This window comes from Amblyomma maculatum, chromosome 2 (genome assembly GCF_055883805.1).
Source record: "Amblyomma maculatum isolate TAMU_Amacu chromosome 2, ASM5588380v1, whole genome shotgun sequence".
NCBI lineage: Eukaryota > Metazoa > Arthropoda > Arachnida > Ixodida > Ixodidae > Amblyomma > Amblyomma maculatum.
In genome coordinates, this window is record NC_139345.1 from 108,550,415 (window position 1) to 108,565,911 (window position 15,497).

The 15,497-nt window shown below is 43.7% G+C and overlaps 1 protein-coding gene across 4 annotated transcripts in view; it reads left to right on the top strand.

Annotated features, from left to right (window-relative positions):
• ctrip (E3 ubiquitin-protein ligase ctrip) overlaps positions 1 to 6,935 on the top strand; it is a 118,144-nt gene extending 111,209 nt beyond the window's left edge. For all 4 annotated transcript variants that reach the window (XM_084595023.1, XM_084595022.1, XM_084595024.1 and 1 more), the window contains one exon: positions 4,764 to 6,935. In XM_084595023.1, coding sequence (XP_084451149.1) covers positions 4,764 to 4,960 — 197 coding nt within the window. In that variant the 3' untranslated portion in view covers positions 4,961 to 6,935. The remainder of the gene's footprint in view (positions 1 to 4,763) is intronic.
• Positions 6,936 to 15,497: the final 8,562 nt, after the last annotated feature.

Sequence of the window (15,497 nt, forward strand, 5' to 3'; positions counted from 1 at the left end):
TCTGCACCACCCAGCGGAAGTTTCTTCACCACACATGTTGAGAAAAGGTTGAATTTCCATGCTGCAAATTGAGCTGGGCAACCACAACTTCCACATCAAGCGTGCACCTGTCAGTGTAATGTTCTGCACCTTGGTCATGGGAAATTCAGCTTTCTCATGACACCCACCTTCTCTATGCTTTTTTGCCCCAAAGTGTGCATTTTGAACACACACAGAAAAGTGTGCTGTATACTTTGATCATACAGTAAAATCTCATTAATTCAGGAATTGAAATAATTCTAAGAACGTAGTCCGAGCCAACGCCCATGTACAGTGAAACTTGAACGAAATTCAAGGGGCCTTAGGAAAAAGTGAAAGTTTGCTGGACTGATATAAATGTGTGGAAGCCTATTTCCATTAGCTCCAAAAAACATTGGCTGTTCAAATCATATTTCAACCCATTCGTTTGTTACTGCGCTCATTTGCAAGTGATCAGTAATCTTCGGAAACTTACGACTGCGGTGATCTTGAAATCAGTCACTGCGTCCAAGATCTCACGAACCTTGTCCAGCACAACGGTCTGCTGGGCAGCAAAGACTCACTTTCTCCAACTAGATAATTGCTTCAGCAGATCATGTTAACCAGCATGCATATGTACGCCTTTCTTAAAGCTAAAGGCCTAGTAGGGCTGAAGGTCTGGCTATAGCTGTTTAGCGAGCACAAAGCCAGCTATGGATTCAGCTGGCTATAAGCTTGTTTAGATGGCCAATCGAAATTTCCGGAGCCCTTCACTACGGCTTCTCAGTTGCTTTGGGTAGTTAAGGGGAGATGCCACTCGGAAAAACATTTTCTTTAATTTTTGTCACAGCTGAATGAAGCTTTCATCATGTAAAGAGTTCGAGCTCCTCTTTTCAAATCTGCTTTTAGTTTTTTGATAGCTCATTTGGTTCTTTGTTTACATACCACACAACTGTAAAAACAATGCATGTTTGTGCACACTATGTAATAACAGGGAGCCCAACAGAACGCCGAAAAATAGCTCATATTGCTCCAAATGAGTAGTAGAATTCAATTAAGCATAAGAATATAGTGTTCCATTACTGTTTTTTTTCTAGAAAAGAATTTAAATGTGAAGTATCACTTTTATCGCTCCCGACAAATAAACTTTTAAAATTATCTCATTGAATAAGTTTGATAAAAGGTCTGAAAGTTCTTTCTTTGAATTCAGCACATTCTAAAGCATAAGCATGCCAAGTTTCATTATGATTGGACAATGTAAAGTAGTCAAATTTTAGTGCACAAACTCCAAAAATGGGACAAAATGAGGAACAGAGAAAAACGAATTTGAAAATACTAGTCAGTATATACTGATAAAATTTACACAGAATGTCAGGTAGAGTGTCTCAAAGAAATATACAAAGTTAGAAGGCACCAGCCCCATAGGTTGCCCCCTCACAATCCCTGCAAGCAGACTCCTCCATACGGGCCTTCTTCGTTGCACGCCTATCGCGCGCGGTGCGACCACCGACTTTACGTTCACGGCGAAGGTATCCCTTGCACTGCCGCGGGCGCACGTGTCATCACTGTTGCACGATTAAGATGCACGGCTTGAAGTATACGCCGAAGAAACGACGGTTGTTGCTCACGCGTCATTTCTGCAGTATAGCTCCAAAAATGATGCCAGTCCTTTTCTTTTCCCGGCCGATTCTCTGACCGAGAGATCGCATCATCCGCAGGCCGGGCACGCCGCGCCGCTGACGAGGTCGTTTATCATGCCGATCTCGCACACAACTGTGCTTCCGCGCTCATCTGCGCACTTGTTATCGTCGTCAAACATCTTTATCTTCCTCTCAGATGCACGAACAAAGTCATCGACGCTCCGGATAAAGCTTGCGGCATCTAAATCGGGTGCGGCCCCGTTGCCGCAGTTAGGCCTCGCGGCAGACGCACCTCCCGTCCCCGGAGCTCTTCGCTTGCGCTTGGGGCATCTTTCTTTGTATTGATGCCTCGTCAGGAACTTGCGTGAGCGAAAATCACGTTTCCCACTTGTATCCATGGCGTAGAAAGAATAAAAACCCGGACAAGAGCGTTCGTGCGCGTCTCGCGTGACAGCAGAATGAAGAAAGAGCGTCTGCGTTCGCCAGCGCAGTGGAATGCTCGTGGCCAATGGCGGCACTCCAATCATACCACGTAATTTAAAGGGCCAGTCGCAGCGGTCGACTTCGGCGGGAAAGAACCTTTTGTTTTTATTATTTTGATCAGGAATGCGCCACTGCCGATGCGGCTTCTGGGAGAAGGAGGTTGAGCCTGCTCCCCCATGAATATTCAAAAGCGGGCGACGCCGTTGTGCAAAATGCCGCGTGCCCGAAATGCGGTCAAATCTGTACTTTCACGAGCCACCGCGAGTGCTTTAATTGCATTTTTTACTAACTTTCCGTTGATCCTCGGCTTTGATTTTTTTATACATAAAAGAAGAGGCTTTGAGGAATACAAAACACAAGAAAACACAATATCGACTTTTTCGAAAAAAATCTCGTTTTTTTTTTCGCATGCATCTCCCCTTAAACCACATAAACCAAACCTATAATGACATGAGGTGAAAGTCATCCCACATGTGGCCATCGAATCCTGCAATACCTGCTTCTTAAACCTGAATGACGGCCAGTTTTCGTCACACGGTAATGAAATGGGGTTCAACGTAAAAATGCGCAACAAAAAGTATGAAGTGCTTGTTGAAGTGCTCTGTATGACATGGAGACATAGAATAACACCGCATAAAATGTTTGAACTGAAATGAACAATAACTGAAGTTCATTGAAATGCAAAGCATTTGCATTGCGCTCAGTGGAGCTTTGGTAGGGGATTTAAGAAATTTCAAACCTCTGATTATTTGTTAATGATGTTCGTTCAAGTGGTACAGTGAAAGCTCGTTAATTCGAACCTTGATAATTCGAATTTTCGGATAATCCGAACTACACTACTTGGTCTGGCCAAGCTCCATAGAGATCTGTGTATAAAAAAGCCCGTTAATTCGAACGAGAGTCGGTTCCGCTACGGATAATTCGAACTACGCGCCGCTGCGTCTAGGCGGCTTGGCGCACATCGCACGGCAAAAAAAAAAAAAGTAAAAAAACATCTCCGCGATTGGTAGGCATAATTAAAGGCTGCGCACGTCCAAAACGGGGACAGAAGATGGAACCAGGTAAAGCTATGGAAGAGTGGGTAAAACTTAAATGGCACCATGACTGGCGTGGCGTGGCAGCTGGCCGGCAGCGTTGGAGAGAGGGGACGGCGGCCGCGGCAAGGTCAGTGCATGGCCGCGCAGCGGCGGCTGCCTGCTCTCTCTTCTGCGCAACCTTCGTAGCTCGCAACTAAATACTCGTTAATTCCAACCCTGTTAATTTGGAAATAGGGATGAGTACTGTCGGCGCGGTTCCAGCCAACGCCCATAAAAGGCTGCGATCTCGGACAGGCACTATGGGTTAAACTTTTTTTTTTCAATAGCCATCTATCCTTCCACCCATCAGTCGTCAACGGAAGCACGCACGCGAGTCAGCCCGCGATCATGATGCCGGCTTTTAGCACTGTTCGTTCCCATGATTAGAGTGGCAGTATAGGACACCGCCCACCCCAGCATGAGCGAACTTACTGAAAAGGAGGCTTGCACAACTGGACAAGCGCTGGCACTTTGCCAAGCTCGCTTTCCTCCCCCCTGCCGAGCTAAAGTCAAAAGATAAACAGGCGCAGCATCTTGGCGCACTGCCAAGAAATGTGTTGTGGACCATAGCAGGAAACGGGGGACGCGCTAACGACTGACGCATTTATTATTATTTTTTATTTTTTTTTCAGATTCGTAGGCACTAACGGGGCTGGGTGGGTTCATTATGCGAGCGAGTTCGTTACGCGACTAAATACTGTACATTTACCGTAATACAAATGGTTTTGGTCAGTTTTTTCGAGGCCATTCGATAATTCGAACATCGGATAATTCGAACTTTTTTCCCGGTCCCGTGAAGTTCGAATTAACGAGCTTTTACTGTATTCTACTGCAAGTAGACGGGATTGCTGAGGTACAACCCGTGCAGCGGTGATCGCTGGCTGCGCAGGTCATACCTTGATGCAATCCCCCATCTGAATTAACCAGAGTGATCCTGTCCATGTTCTAATTAAGGGGAGACGCTGGTCGAAAAACAGATTTTCGGCAAAAGTCACTTTTGTATTTTTGACTGCTTTAGTAAATTTCAACCATCCTTTTTCATATGCACAGAAATCAGCCACAAAGGATCTGAAAGATTATCTGAAAATGATCTGGAAGACAAACCAAATCAAACCAAACTAGGTGAAATGTAAGGCTAGATGGAACAAGGCGTCAACCGGCCCCTAGCTTGCCACACAGTCCTAGTGTCTCATTTGGTAGCCGCCCAGTTTAAATGTGTCGAATTAAAGTTAAATGTCTGGGCATCATAAGTTGCTCTGCAATCAGGAATGTTTTTGAGGATTCATTGCAACGTATGAGGCAGCACTAATTGGCACGTAGGAATTCTTTTAAAAGTTAGTGGTCAAGTTTCAGTTTGAGAGCTGCTTTATGGCATTTGCACACTCCTATTTATAAGACCACTGAGAGTGATTCAGAATGCTGACAACATACATTCATGGCTTCATTGGAGAATGCCATTTCTTAATTACATGCATATTTAATGTGTTTATACTATGTCCTCTGAGTGAGAAGGAATTATGTTTATCGGCCACTCAGAAATAAGTTGTCTGTCGTGGGCTGACTGCAGGGTTCAAGAGCCTGAGTCCACCGCTGACCATTGTGCGCAAGACCTTTGAGCCCAACGAGAATCCCGATGACTACCTGCCCTCTGTAATGACTTGTGTCAACTACCTGAAGCTGCCAGACTACTCAGACGTCAGAGTGATGCGTGAGCGACTGCGTGTGGCTGCCAGTGAGGGCCAGCATTCGTTCCACCTCTCCTGAGGGGGGCATGCTGCCGAGCTGGGACACGACGGGGGGCACCCACCGCCAGCCCATTTTTCCTCCCCCACACCACCGCTTTGTATTTTTATTTGCAGCCTCTTCATTACAGTGTTAATGTACGCCTTGGTGTGTGCACTGTTTCACTCATTGTATGCCCAGCCTTCTAACAGAAGAGTATCGAAGGCCGTTCAGTGGTGCCTGCCGGGTCACTGTGTGGAGATGAGGGCAAAGCTTGAAACAGTGCGGCAGTTTTCAAAGCTGCTCCCAGTTGGCTGCATTTGCACAACGCCTGGATTCTGCGACATAGCTTGCTACTACTATTTGTCTCTTGTTTTTCCTTAGGTTGTTAGATTGTTGTTGTTCATACTTAGCATTTCAGTGGCCATTTGCCTTTTTCAGGCTGACGTTATGAAAAAAAAAAAAGAAAAAAAACTCTTAGGACTTTGTTTTCTTCAACTGTGTTCCTGCTGGATCTCTCTTTTTTTTTTTTTTTTTTTAAATCTTTGCCGGCAAAAGCTTGCAGGGATTGCAGGTGTCACTACAAGACTGCTTGCAGTGACATTTGTCTGTGACAGGCCTTCTTTCTGCTTCCTTTTTCAGCCTTGCATCAGTGTGCGTGTGTGTGCGTGTATGTGATTCATTTCCTCATTGCCTGCTCTTCTCCTTTGTGCTCACTGTGAGGAACGCATGGCGCAAGTTTTTGCTTCCCTCCCTGCGCATCATCGAGCCTTGGTGTTAGTGCCTTGGTTGTCTCACCCCCCAACCACCACCACCACCACCACCACCACCACCACACTCGGTGGCCATGAAACAAGCAGCATATGTGGCTGGCGTTGTGTGCTCCAGAGATGAGCGAAGACGACAGTGGGTGAAGACGAGAGGTGGTGTGTCTCGACAGCCAGAAATAAGCAGACTGCAATGGACAGTGGCTTGTGCCTGTGCGTGTGTGCGTGTTACACCTACTGCTACGTGCTTTTTTGATGACTGAGAATTGTCTTGGTGTTTCTTGAGGAGAGCCCTTTTTTTTTTTTTTTTTTTTTTCATTGCTTTATTGAGTTCTAAGTTAATGGAGCACACAAGGGAAGCCTGTAAATGAGTTGGAACAACAATAAAAAGACACCTAAACTTCTGTGCCCTTGACCATTTTGCAGCTGGCTAGCCATTTGGCAGTTTGCTGTTGCAAGTACTTTGCTTTGTGTGGTGTGGGTGGTAGTAGTTGACCCAAAATTTGAGATTTACTTATTACTGGTACAAACATTGGAAGTGACAAGTTCTGTTATGTATGTCACAAGCTCCTTAATTAAGCTACCTCTGTTTGCTGCAATAACAAAAAAGCAGCATTGCTAAGCACACAACTCTGCTCACTTTAAACTCCTGGTCAGTTATTCGAGATTTTTCCTTCAGGTGTCATTAGTGATGGACAACCTACATAGCTGAAAGCATAGCTTGAAACTATTATGGCAGTGCTGATAGGGATGGTCTTTCACAGTGCACTGTGCATAGCACTGCCATATACGACTGCTAGATGGGCGTTTCTGCAAATGCATTTTGCCACACTATAGTTTAGTACCATTGGACCAGTGGCTATATGGAGTTTAGTAGCATATTAGCAAGATAATGTGATTGTTTAAGCCGCATTGTGTCGATTAGTAGCTTTTGCATGACAACAAATGCCTACATTCGTTATTAGCTGCAATAACTTTCGATAATTGGTACTCTCATAAGAGCACTTGTGTTTAATTTAAGCAGATTTCAATATTTTGTTTAGCCGGGTATATTTTCAATGCATTAAGCTGCTAAATTCATGCGTCTGTTTTGCTTCATTCACTTCTTGGGGATGATAGTGAAAGGACAGTTGATTGATTTGACATATCTGGCTACTGCATATTTTCGTTTGAAATTTTGCTTTATTATTGATGATTGTGCCACAGCTTTGAAACAGTGCAGTTTAGTGCACCATTTTCTTTTTTTTTTTCTTCAAAGTAGTATGGCTAAATCACTTGAATTCGGATAGTCTGAACTAGGAGCCCGGTCCTGCCAGACGACCATGTTCGACTACGGCATACGATGCTCGTTAATTGTCATGCTGATGGGCTCGCATTGTTTTAATTCAAAAGGGGGTTACGTCGTGGTACTACTCGCAAAAACCAGCAGTCATCCGAAACAGACCTCCCTGAATCTGAATCGCGTGTAACAGTGGTGCCCGTACACCTCAGGCATGTGTGCTGTGGCACACACACTGTCAGAAGTTCCCCACTGCCGAAATATAGCCCAGAAGCATAGCTTGTTTCGCTTTTCCTAAATTTCCGCCGCTGCGATCAAGCACGAGCACTGGCCAATCAAACCATTTTGAAGCAATAGCTTCACTATGTGATGTAAAGCGAAGGTCTCCATCTAGAGGAATATGACCTTCAAGTGATCCAGAGGTCAAACCACAAAACACTTGTGGTGCCGCGCCCCGTGGTAACTAAGGTCAAAGTGATGAACATGACGTGGGCATGTGGTTCACACAGTGGGGATCGTGCATAGACTTGGCCTTCGAGAGAGAGGTTGTGCAGTCCTCACTGCAGGTGTGACAGGCTGAAACAAAGACAAACTTCTACGCAGATCACTGCAGCCTCTTCATAGCTATAGCCAAGGAAAACCTTTCAGCACAATAAAAACTTTACCACGTGTAACCATGTGAATGAAGCTAAACAACTAGCAATTTTTTGGACACTGCGCAACACTCTTATTTCTCTGCGCTACACATATTTCTCTTGCATCCACATGCTTTCCCAACTCTTCGAGTATGCCGACCAGATGCAGTTTAAGGGTGCTTCACTGCATAGTCTCGCACCACGAGGCAATTTGTGGAGAGGCGCCGCTGCTACTCACTACAAACAAGGCTGCGGAGGCACTAACAATTTTGGAGAAATTCTTCTACATTTAGGCCAAGATAAGCACCAGACGAAACCGCGAATTGTCGTCACTGAGGGTAAAATAATTGATGCAGTTTTCAGCAGTTTTTAGGGTTGTTTGATCATTCAAACTTTGTAACTATTCAAACATTATTCTTGGTTCCCTGAAGGCTGAATTAATTTTACTGTATGACCATTAAACTCAACATACACACAAAATATTGTCTTTCAATGTTGGGAAAAAAAAATTTCAACATTAATATGTGTCATTTTCTCAAACTTATATTCCAAAGTTTTAGGTTCAGGCTATTAGCATGAAATTGCAATATAACGGGAAAATTTCAGCAATGTCCTATAGGTAGTTTCTAAAAAAAGGTACATTGAAGTACAAGAAAGTACAAATTTCACTGAGATAATTGTAGTCTTATGCGTACACGTTTACAGCAGTGGTTCAGGGGGCGTCGGAAGAATAATTTTTCTTCTTTCTTGACATCTTCCCCAAACTTTTCTTAAATTATTCTCTTCGCCATTTTTCTCAGTGTGTGAGTAGCTGGACTCTGCCTTCTTGGTACGCTTATTTTCAAGGTGCTTGAGAGAAGTTCTGCAACACATCGTGTAATGCAAGATGTTTTCAAAACAGCATGTAGTCCTGAGTATTGCAAGTCACAGCACTGCAGGTGTTCATTTTTACAGTATCGACTCAAACAAATGCTTTAGGGTGGAGGCAGCAGTGCAGTGGTTTCTTGTGTCCTGTCATGAAAATTTTGTAACCGTTCCTGCCAAGGATAAGTGTAATAATGTTAATGAACAAACATTTGGCTCCAGTGCTCTACAGAAATGCCTCTAATGGCAACATTTGCCACGTCTGCTAATATGCTGGAAACCGATCACTTTTCGCAGACATAGGAATTTCCCTCCAAGAAAAAAATCTACAGAGCCTGCCCTAAAAGCAATAAAATTTTCCAAGATCACTGCAGAATCTGCATGGGAGGAATGTGTATGCCTGAGCATTGCTGTGCTGTCAGCGAGATGTGTCAACGGGATTCCGTGAATGACAGATACTGCGCCTTTTTCCTGTAAACCAGTTATAGAACACTGGTGAACTTTGATGCGTTCAAAGGGGCGACAAGGGGCGTTCCACTGAGACGCGTGGCCGACAGCTGAAAACCGAAACCGGAAGTTGGCGGGCAGCCATCCTGGCTCCTAATTACACGCTTAGTTGGCTCTAATTAATTACCTAATTAACCCACATCAACCATTTTGTCACTTGCACACCTTCCCTTGACGCTCTATCCAGTGGTAGCATTCTTTTTCTGATATACCAACTAGTTCCCCTTTTATAGCTCCAACAAGGTCACGCCCATGTGAAACCTGCTTATATAGCCATACAATACTTACGCATTAAAACAAGTTGTGGCATTGTGTGCGTTAATTGGGAAACTGCTTCCACGGGATGGTGGGACTACTTTTAGCTTCTCAATGTGCTGAGCTCGGATGGTTTTGAGCAGGCGAGGCCGGTGGATATTTTGAGCGTGCGCCTGTTTCGTACCTGCACTAAGAGAACAAGAGTGAACGTTCGAACAGCAATGCGCAGTGAAGTTTTACAATCAACTGGAGAAGTCTCCTGCTGAGGCGCTTGCCATGATCAAGGCAGCATACAACAATGATGCAATGTGCTGACTGCGAGTGTTCATATGGCACAAAGCATTTACAGATGGCCACGATGTCCAGCCCAGCAGCAGTCCGAGCACCCATTGACAACAGTTATGGATGCTGATGATGACTGTGTGAATGTTTCAATGAAAACTGATCAGCCTAAAAGTGTCCATATGATTGCAGAAGACTTTGAGATTCTGCAATAATGAGGACACTTAAATGTATTAAAACAGTTTTATTAAAACACATGCACAATCAACATTAGGGTCTGTAACTAAAGCCCACAAGTGCCCTGACACATGCTTGCAGTGGATGTTTTCATGAATGTCTGTAAAATGCTTGTGGCATTTGAACACTCGTAATCGCACATTTAGTAATTGCCATATACTGCCTTGATCATTTCAAGACGTTTCAGTAGGGGACTTGCTCAGTTTAACATAGAACTTAAACGCGTAGCACTGTTCCCGCATTTGCTGCACTTTTTCCTCTCGCTTTGCCTGTTTGAAGCCAACTGAACTCGTTGCATTGTGAAACTGAAGGTTCTCCCACCTTCGCCCGAAACCAGTTTTCCAATCGCACTCATATGCATGCAATACCATAACGTGTCATTACTCTCAGCATACATCCTGTATAAGAGAGACAGAACATATATGTAAACAAATGGTCACTTGAGCCATTCTTAAAAACCAAGATGTGTGGCATTTGATGCCATTTTTAAATGGCTTGGAGCAATCTTTTGTACTTGATGGATCACAGATTTACTCTTCAGAATGTGTATTTGTGACAGAATAAAAAAAAATAGTTTTTCGGTGTCGGTTCACCTCGCAACTCAAGCCTGTCTTACTTGAATGTCTCCATCACATAAAAAGAGCAGTCAAGGTTGAATACGTGAAGTTTACGGTGATGCATGAGCTAAAAATTGGCCATTCGAACTATTTAAATAGGACGCAGTCTGAAAATAGGGCATGCCAAGGCGCGACAGGCACTTGCAATCAATAGGAGACATCCCATTGCTACATAGTTCCGTTTTCCGAGTGGTGGCAGTTATGGGCTGCACAGCGTATCAAGCAATATTTGCATTGTTGGTCTTATTTCATTTTAGAAGGCGTCTTGCCATGGCCCGTGCAATTGTTTGTTTCCTTCGCTTCCACCCTTGGTTCTGTTTGTCAAAAAAAAAGTTCCTTAAATGAGCTGCATAGAACGCCTCATATGAAGGAAGTCGCAGAAGGCCTTATTACTATTAAGTGATTGTGCCTTGATATTCCCAACAGTCGACATTCAGCATAGCCAACAAGATTGCAAGAAATTGTGACACTCGGATCTCAGTCAAAGGCAGACAACCGCTGCTTCCCGTTATTTCATGAATTTGCTATGGCGAGGGCAGTTTTTTTTTAATTTCTTCAGCAATTTAATGATTCAGCCTTAGATAATTCGGATGTTGTACCATGATGGTAGTATCTATGGCACTTGAAAATGCCGACATCATCAGTCAGGTTGTTTCAACGTTGAATATAGATATGTAAGAATATTCAATTTTTTTAATATTGAGGCACCCACTCCTGGTTATTTAAAAAATAAAAATCTTTGGTCCCCCAAAATTCTGATTAACGAGTCTACAGTACTACGAAACTGCATTGCAGTGGTCTAGTTTTTTTCCAACCTTTCCATAAGGCTTGACACATCTGCACAGCATGCCAAATGCAGCACAACAAGGCAAAGTACTTTTTCACATCTCAATGCCACTGATCCCATTATCTTAGCACAGTGTGCCAAATTATATTTTATACTTGGTACTCAAAATGGCAGGCTTGGCAATCCAAAAGTTTCTCGGCTGTCCTTCACCCCCATCTTGGCAAAGAGTAACCTGCACACTTGCCAGTGTGGCAAAGCATTTTAGAGAGTCAGACTCTAAAGCAAAGCAGCGTTGGATAAGCGATGTTGTCAGGATCACTGGAAGTATTTTATAGCTCTTCCAGTGTGCTTACCCATTAACAAAAATATTAGGAAAAGGGGGGGACATAAGCCTCCTTACGTGCGGCAAGGCGAAACCATTTCACTCCTGTTGCTGGTCTGGTTGTGCACCTGTGTCCACACTTTAAAAGTGCTGCGTTGTACAGAGTTCTGCCAATGCCAGGGCCCACAGTCTCACTTGCCCATTTTAGTATCGCCAGTTATTTCTACACATACATTACCTCCTGATGAGCCAGCTTTCAGCCAGTAAACTAAGCTGTAGTTGTAACTATAGCACTTGCCATGCTGTCACCAGCCAAGTATTTTGACTACTAGAGCAGCATATATATGCCAGCACAGACTGGGAGAGGCCTGCACGGTGTCTAAAGGAGCCAAAGACTCTAATAATTACATACTCAAATGCTTGACATATGTCCTCTTTTCTGAAAATTGCTTTGAACTGCTCTTGAGTAGAGAGTTTTAATGTCTAGCGACATTAAAACTCTAAGGCGAGGTATTGCGTTGCCATTGCTACAACTGCCAGGCTTACAGCAGTTGCTGTAGCTAGTGTTTACAATAGTGGTAAAATAGCCTGGTAGCATCACTGCTTCATTTTCCTGAGACCTTGTTTCAAAACTCACACTGCACCGTTCGAAGCAGCAGGAATAAAGTTAATTTAGCACTAATTACTGGAATAAACAAAAATTTAGTTCTTAAATGTATAAACTAGACAGTTTACGGTGCATATACAAGTTATGCTATATTTTGCTCTACAGTTGTTGCCTGTAGATCAGTGGCAGTCATGGCAATTTCTATATATTTGAGAAAATGTTCTGCTGTATTTTAAAATACTACAGGAACAAATCCATCTTCAAACTTCCGTACCTACTTTTTGACACGCAATTTTCTTTGAAGTAAGCAGTGCCATGGTCTGTACCAGGAAGGTCTGCTTTTGTTTGTTTGTATTATTAAATTTAACATCCAGAAGAGGCTTGGGTTCCAGAGGAACGTCGTACTCGAGGGCTGTGGAAATTTCGACTACCTGGGGTCTTTAACATATGTTTACACTGCACAGTAAACAAGCGCTGGAGGTAAGATGGAAAATCCGAGGAACAGATGACGTCGTCCAGGTAACAAAGGCAAGTGTGCCATTTGAGCCCTCTGAGTAGGTTGTTCATCATGCGTTCGAATGTGGCACACCTTGCTTTGATTTTCGCCTTCATCGAAATGCGACTTGACCGGGATTCGATCCCACGTTCTTGGATTCGGCAGTCGAGTGTAACCACTGAGCCACCGTAGCAAGGCATGCTCCAGGTGTGGCATCTGCCTTTTGTTTATGCGCTACCACTGCTATCAGGAAAGTCATTTTCAGTGTTCATTTTGCACTTCCTTGTGATATACTGTTGACCCTTTGCTATCTATAGATAGGCATGTTAAGCCCACGAAACACATGTAAGGCTAAATTCTGACTCTCGGAGCAGATTAAAGGGCTCCAACTTTTGTTACTGCAGCAAGGGTAATGGTAATGCTCTATTTGAAAAAAAAAAAAAAAAAAAAAAACTGATTTGTATAGCAGATACTCAGCACAAGTCTATACATATTATACATTATATATATATATATATATATATATATCATCATCATCATCAGCCTGATTATACCCACTGCAGGGCGAAGGCCTCTCCCATATCTCTCCACTTAACCCGGTTCTGTGCTAGCTGCATCCACTTGACCCCTGCGAACTTCTTAATCTCATCCACCCACCTAACTTTCTGCCGCCCCCTGCTACGCTTTCCTTCCCTTGGAATCCAGTTTGTTACCCTCAGCGACCATCGGTTATCCTCTCTTCGCACTACATGTCCTGCCCATGTCCATTTCTTCTTCTTAATTTCCACTAGAATGTCGTTAACTTGAGTTATTTCTCTGACCCACTCTGCACGCTTTCTATCTCTTAATGTTACCCCTACCATTTTTCGTTCCATAGCCCTCTGGGTTGTCCTCAACTTAAGTAGAACTCTCTTGGTTAGCCTCCACGTTTCAGCCCCATAGGTGAGTACAGGCAAGATGCAACTGTTGTATACTTTCCTCTTGAGCGATACCGGTAAGCTACTAGTCATAATCTGCGAGTGCTTGCCAAATGCGCTCCATCCCAATCTTATTCTTCTTGTTATTTCCTTTTCATGGTCCGGATCTGCGGTTACTACCTGTCCTAAGTAGATATATTCGCCTACTACTTCCAGTATTTCGCTACCTAATGTAAACTCCTGTTCCTTCCCGAGGCTGTTGAACATTACCTTAGTCTTCTGCATATTGATTTTCAAGCCTACCTTTCTACTTTTCCTGTCTAGGTCATCAATCATTATTTGCAGTTCATCTCCCGAGTTGCTTAGCAAGGCAATGTCATCAGCAAATCGCAGATTACTGAGGTATTCTCCATCTACCCTTATCCCTAACTGCTCCCATTCCAAGTCTCTGAATACTTCCTCTAAACAAGCTGTGAATAGTACTGGGGAGATTGTGTCTCCTTGCCTAACACCTTTCTTTATGGGAATTTTGTTACTTTCTTTATGCAGAACTATGGTTGCTGTGCAGCCACTATATATATCTTCCAGCACTTTCACGTACGGCTCGTCTACCCCCTGATTTCGCAATGCCTGCATCACCGCCGAGGTTTCAACTGAGTCAAATGCTTTTTCGTAATCAATGAATGCTATGTATAAGGGCTGGTTATATTCCGCGCATTTTTCTATCACCTGATTGGTGGTATGGATATGATCGATAGTAGAGTACCGTTTCCGAAACCCTGCTTGATCCTTTGCTTGATTGCAGTCTAAGGTTGTCCTGATTCTATTAGCGATTACCTTAGTAAATACCTTATACGTAACAGACAGTAAGCTGATTGGTCTGTAATTTTTAAGGTCCTTAGAGTCCCCTTTCTTGTGAATGAGGATAATGTTTGCATTCTTCCATGCTTCTGGTACCGTCGATGACACCAGGCACTGCGTATACAGGGTGGCCAGTTTTTCTAGCACGATATCCCCCCCGTCCTTCAGCAAATCTGTAGTTATCTGATCCTCTCCAGCTGATTTCCCCCTTTTCATAGTTTCTAGTGCTTTCTTGACCTCGTCCTTCGTCACTGGTGGAACGTCTGACTGTTTTTCCCTACCGCCAATCTCATTACGGTCCTGACTACTTTGGCTACTGTAGAGATCTGTATAGAACTCCTCGGCTACTTTGACTATCTTGTCCATATTAGTGATGACGTTGCCCGCCTTGTCCCTTATCGCATACATCTGGTTTTTGCCTATGCCCAATTTCTTCTTTACCGCTTTAAGGCTTCCCCCGTTCTTTACAGCATGCTCAATTTTCTCCATGTTATACTTTCTTATATCGGCCACCTTGCGCTTATTGATTAGCTTTGATATCTCGGCCAATTCGATCTGGTCTGTTGGATTGGAAGCTTTCATACTCTGCCGTTTCTTAATCAAATCTTTCGTCTCCTTAGACAGCTTACCGGTATCCTCCCTAACTATCCTACCGCCTACTTCTACCGCGCACTCAGTAATGATATCTCTGAAATTATTGTTCCTTGCCTCTAGGGTAATGTCGCCATACTCAGTTAGAGCTGAATACCTATTCTGTAGCGAGATCCTGAACTCTTCTGCCCTCCCCCTCACCGCTAATTCGTTTATGGGTTTCTTTCTTACTAATCTATTGCGTTCCTTCTTCAGATTTAGGCTAATTCGGGACCTCACCATCCTGTGGTCACTACATCGAACTTTCCCGATTACCTCTACATCCTGCACAATGGCGGGGGTTGAACACATTATGAAGTCGATTTCATTTTTAGTCTCTCCGTTAGGACTTTTCCATGTCCATTTTCGGTTCTTCCGTTTGCTGAAGAAGGTATTCATGATTCGTAAGTTATTGCGCTCTGCAAACTCAACTAGTAACTCCCCCCTGCTATTCCTAGAACCAATGCCATAGTCACCTACTGCCTTGCCTCCTGCCTGTTTTTTCCCTACCTTGGC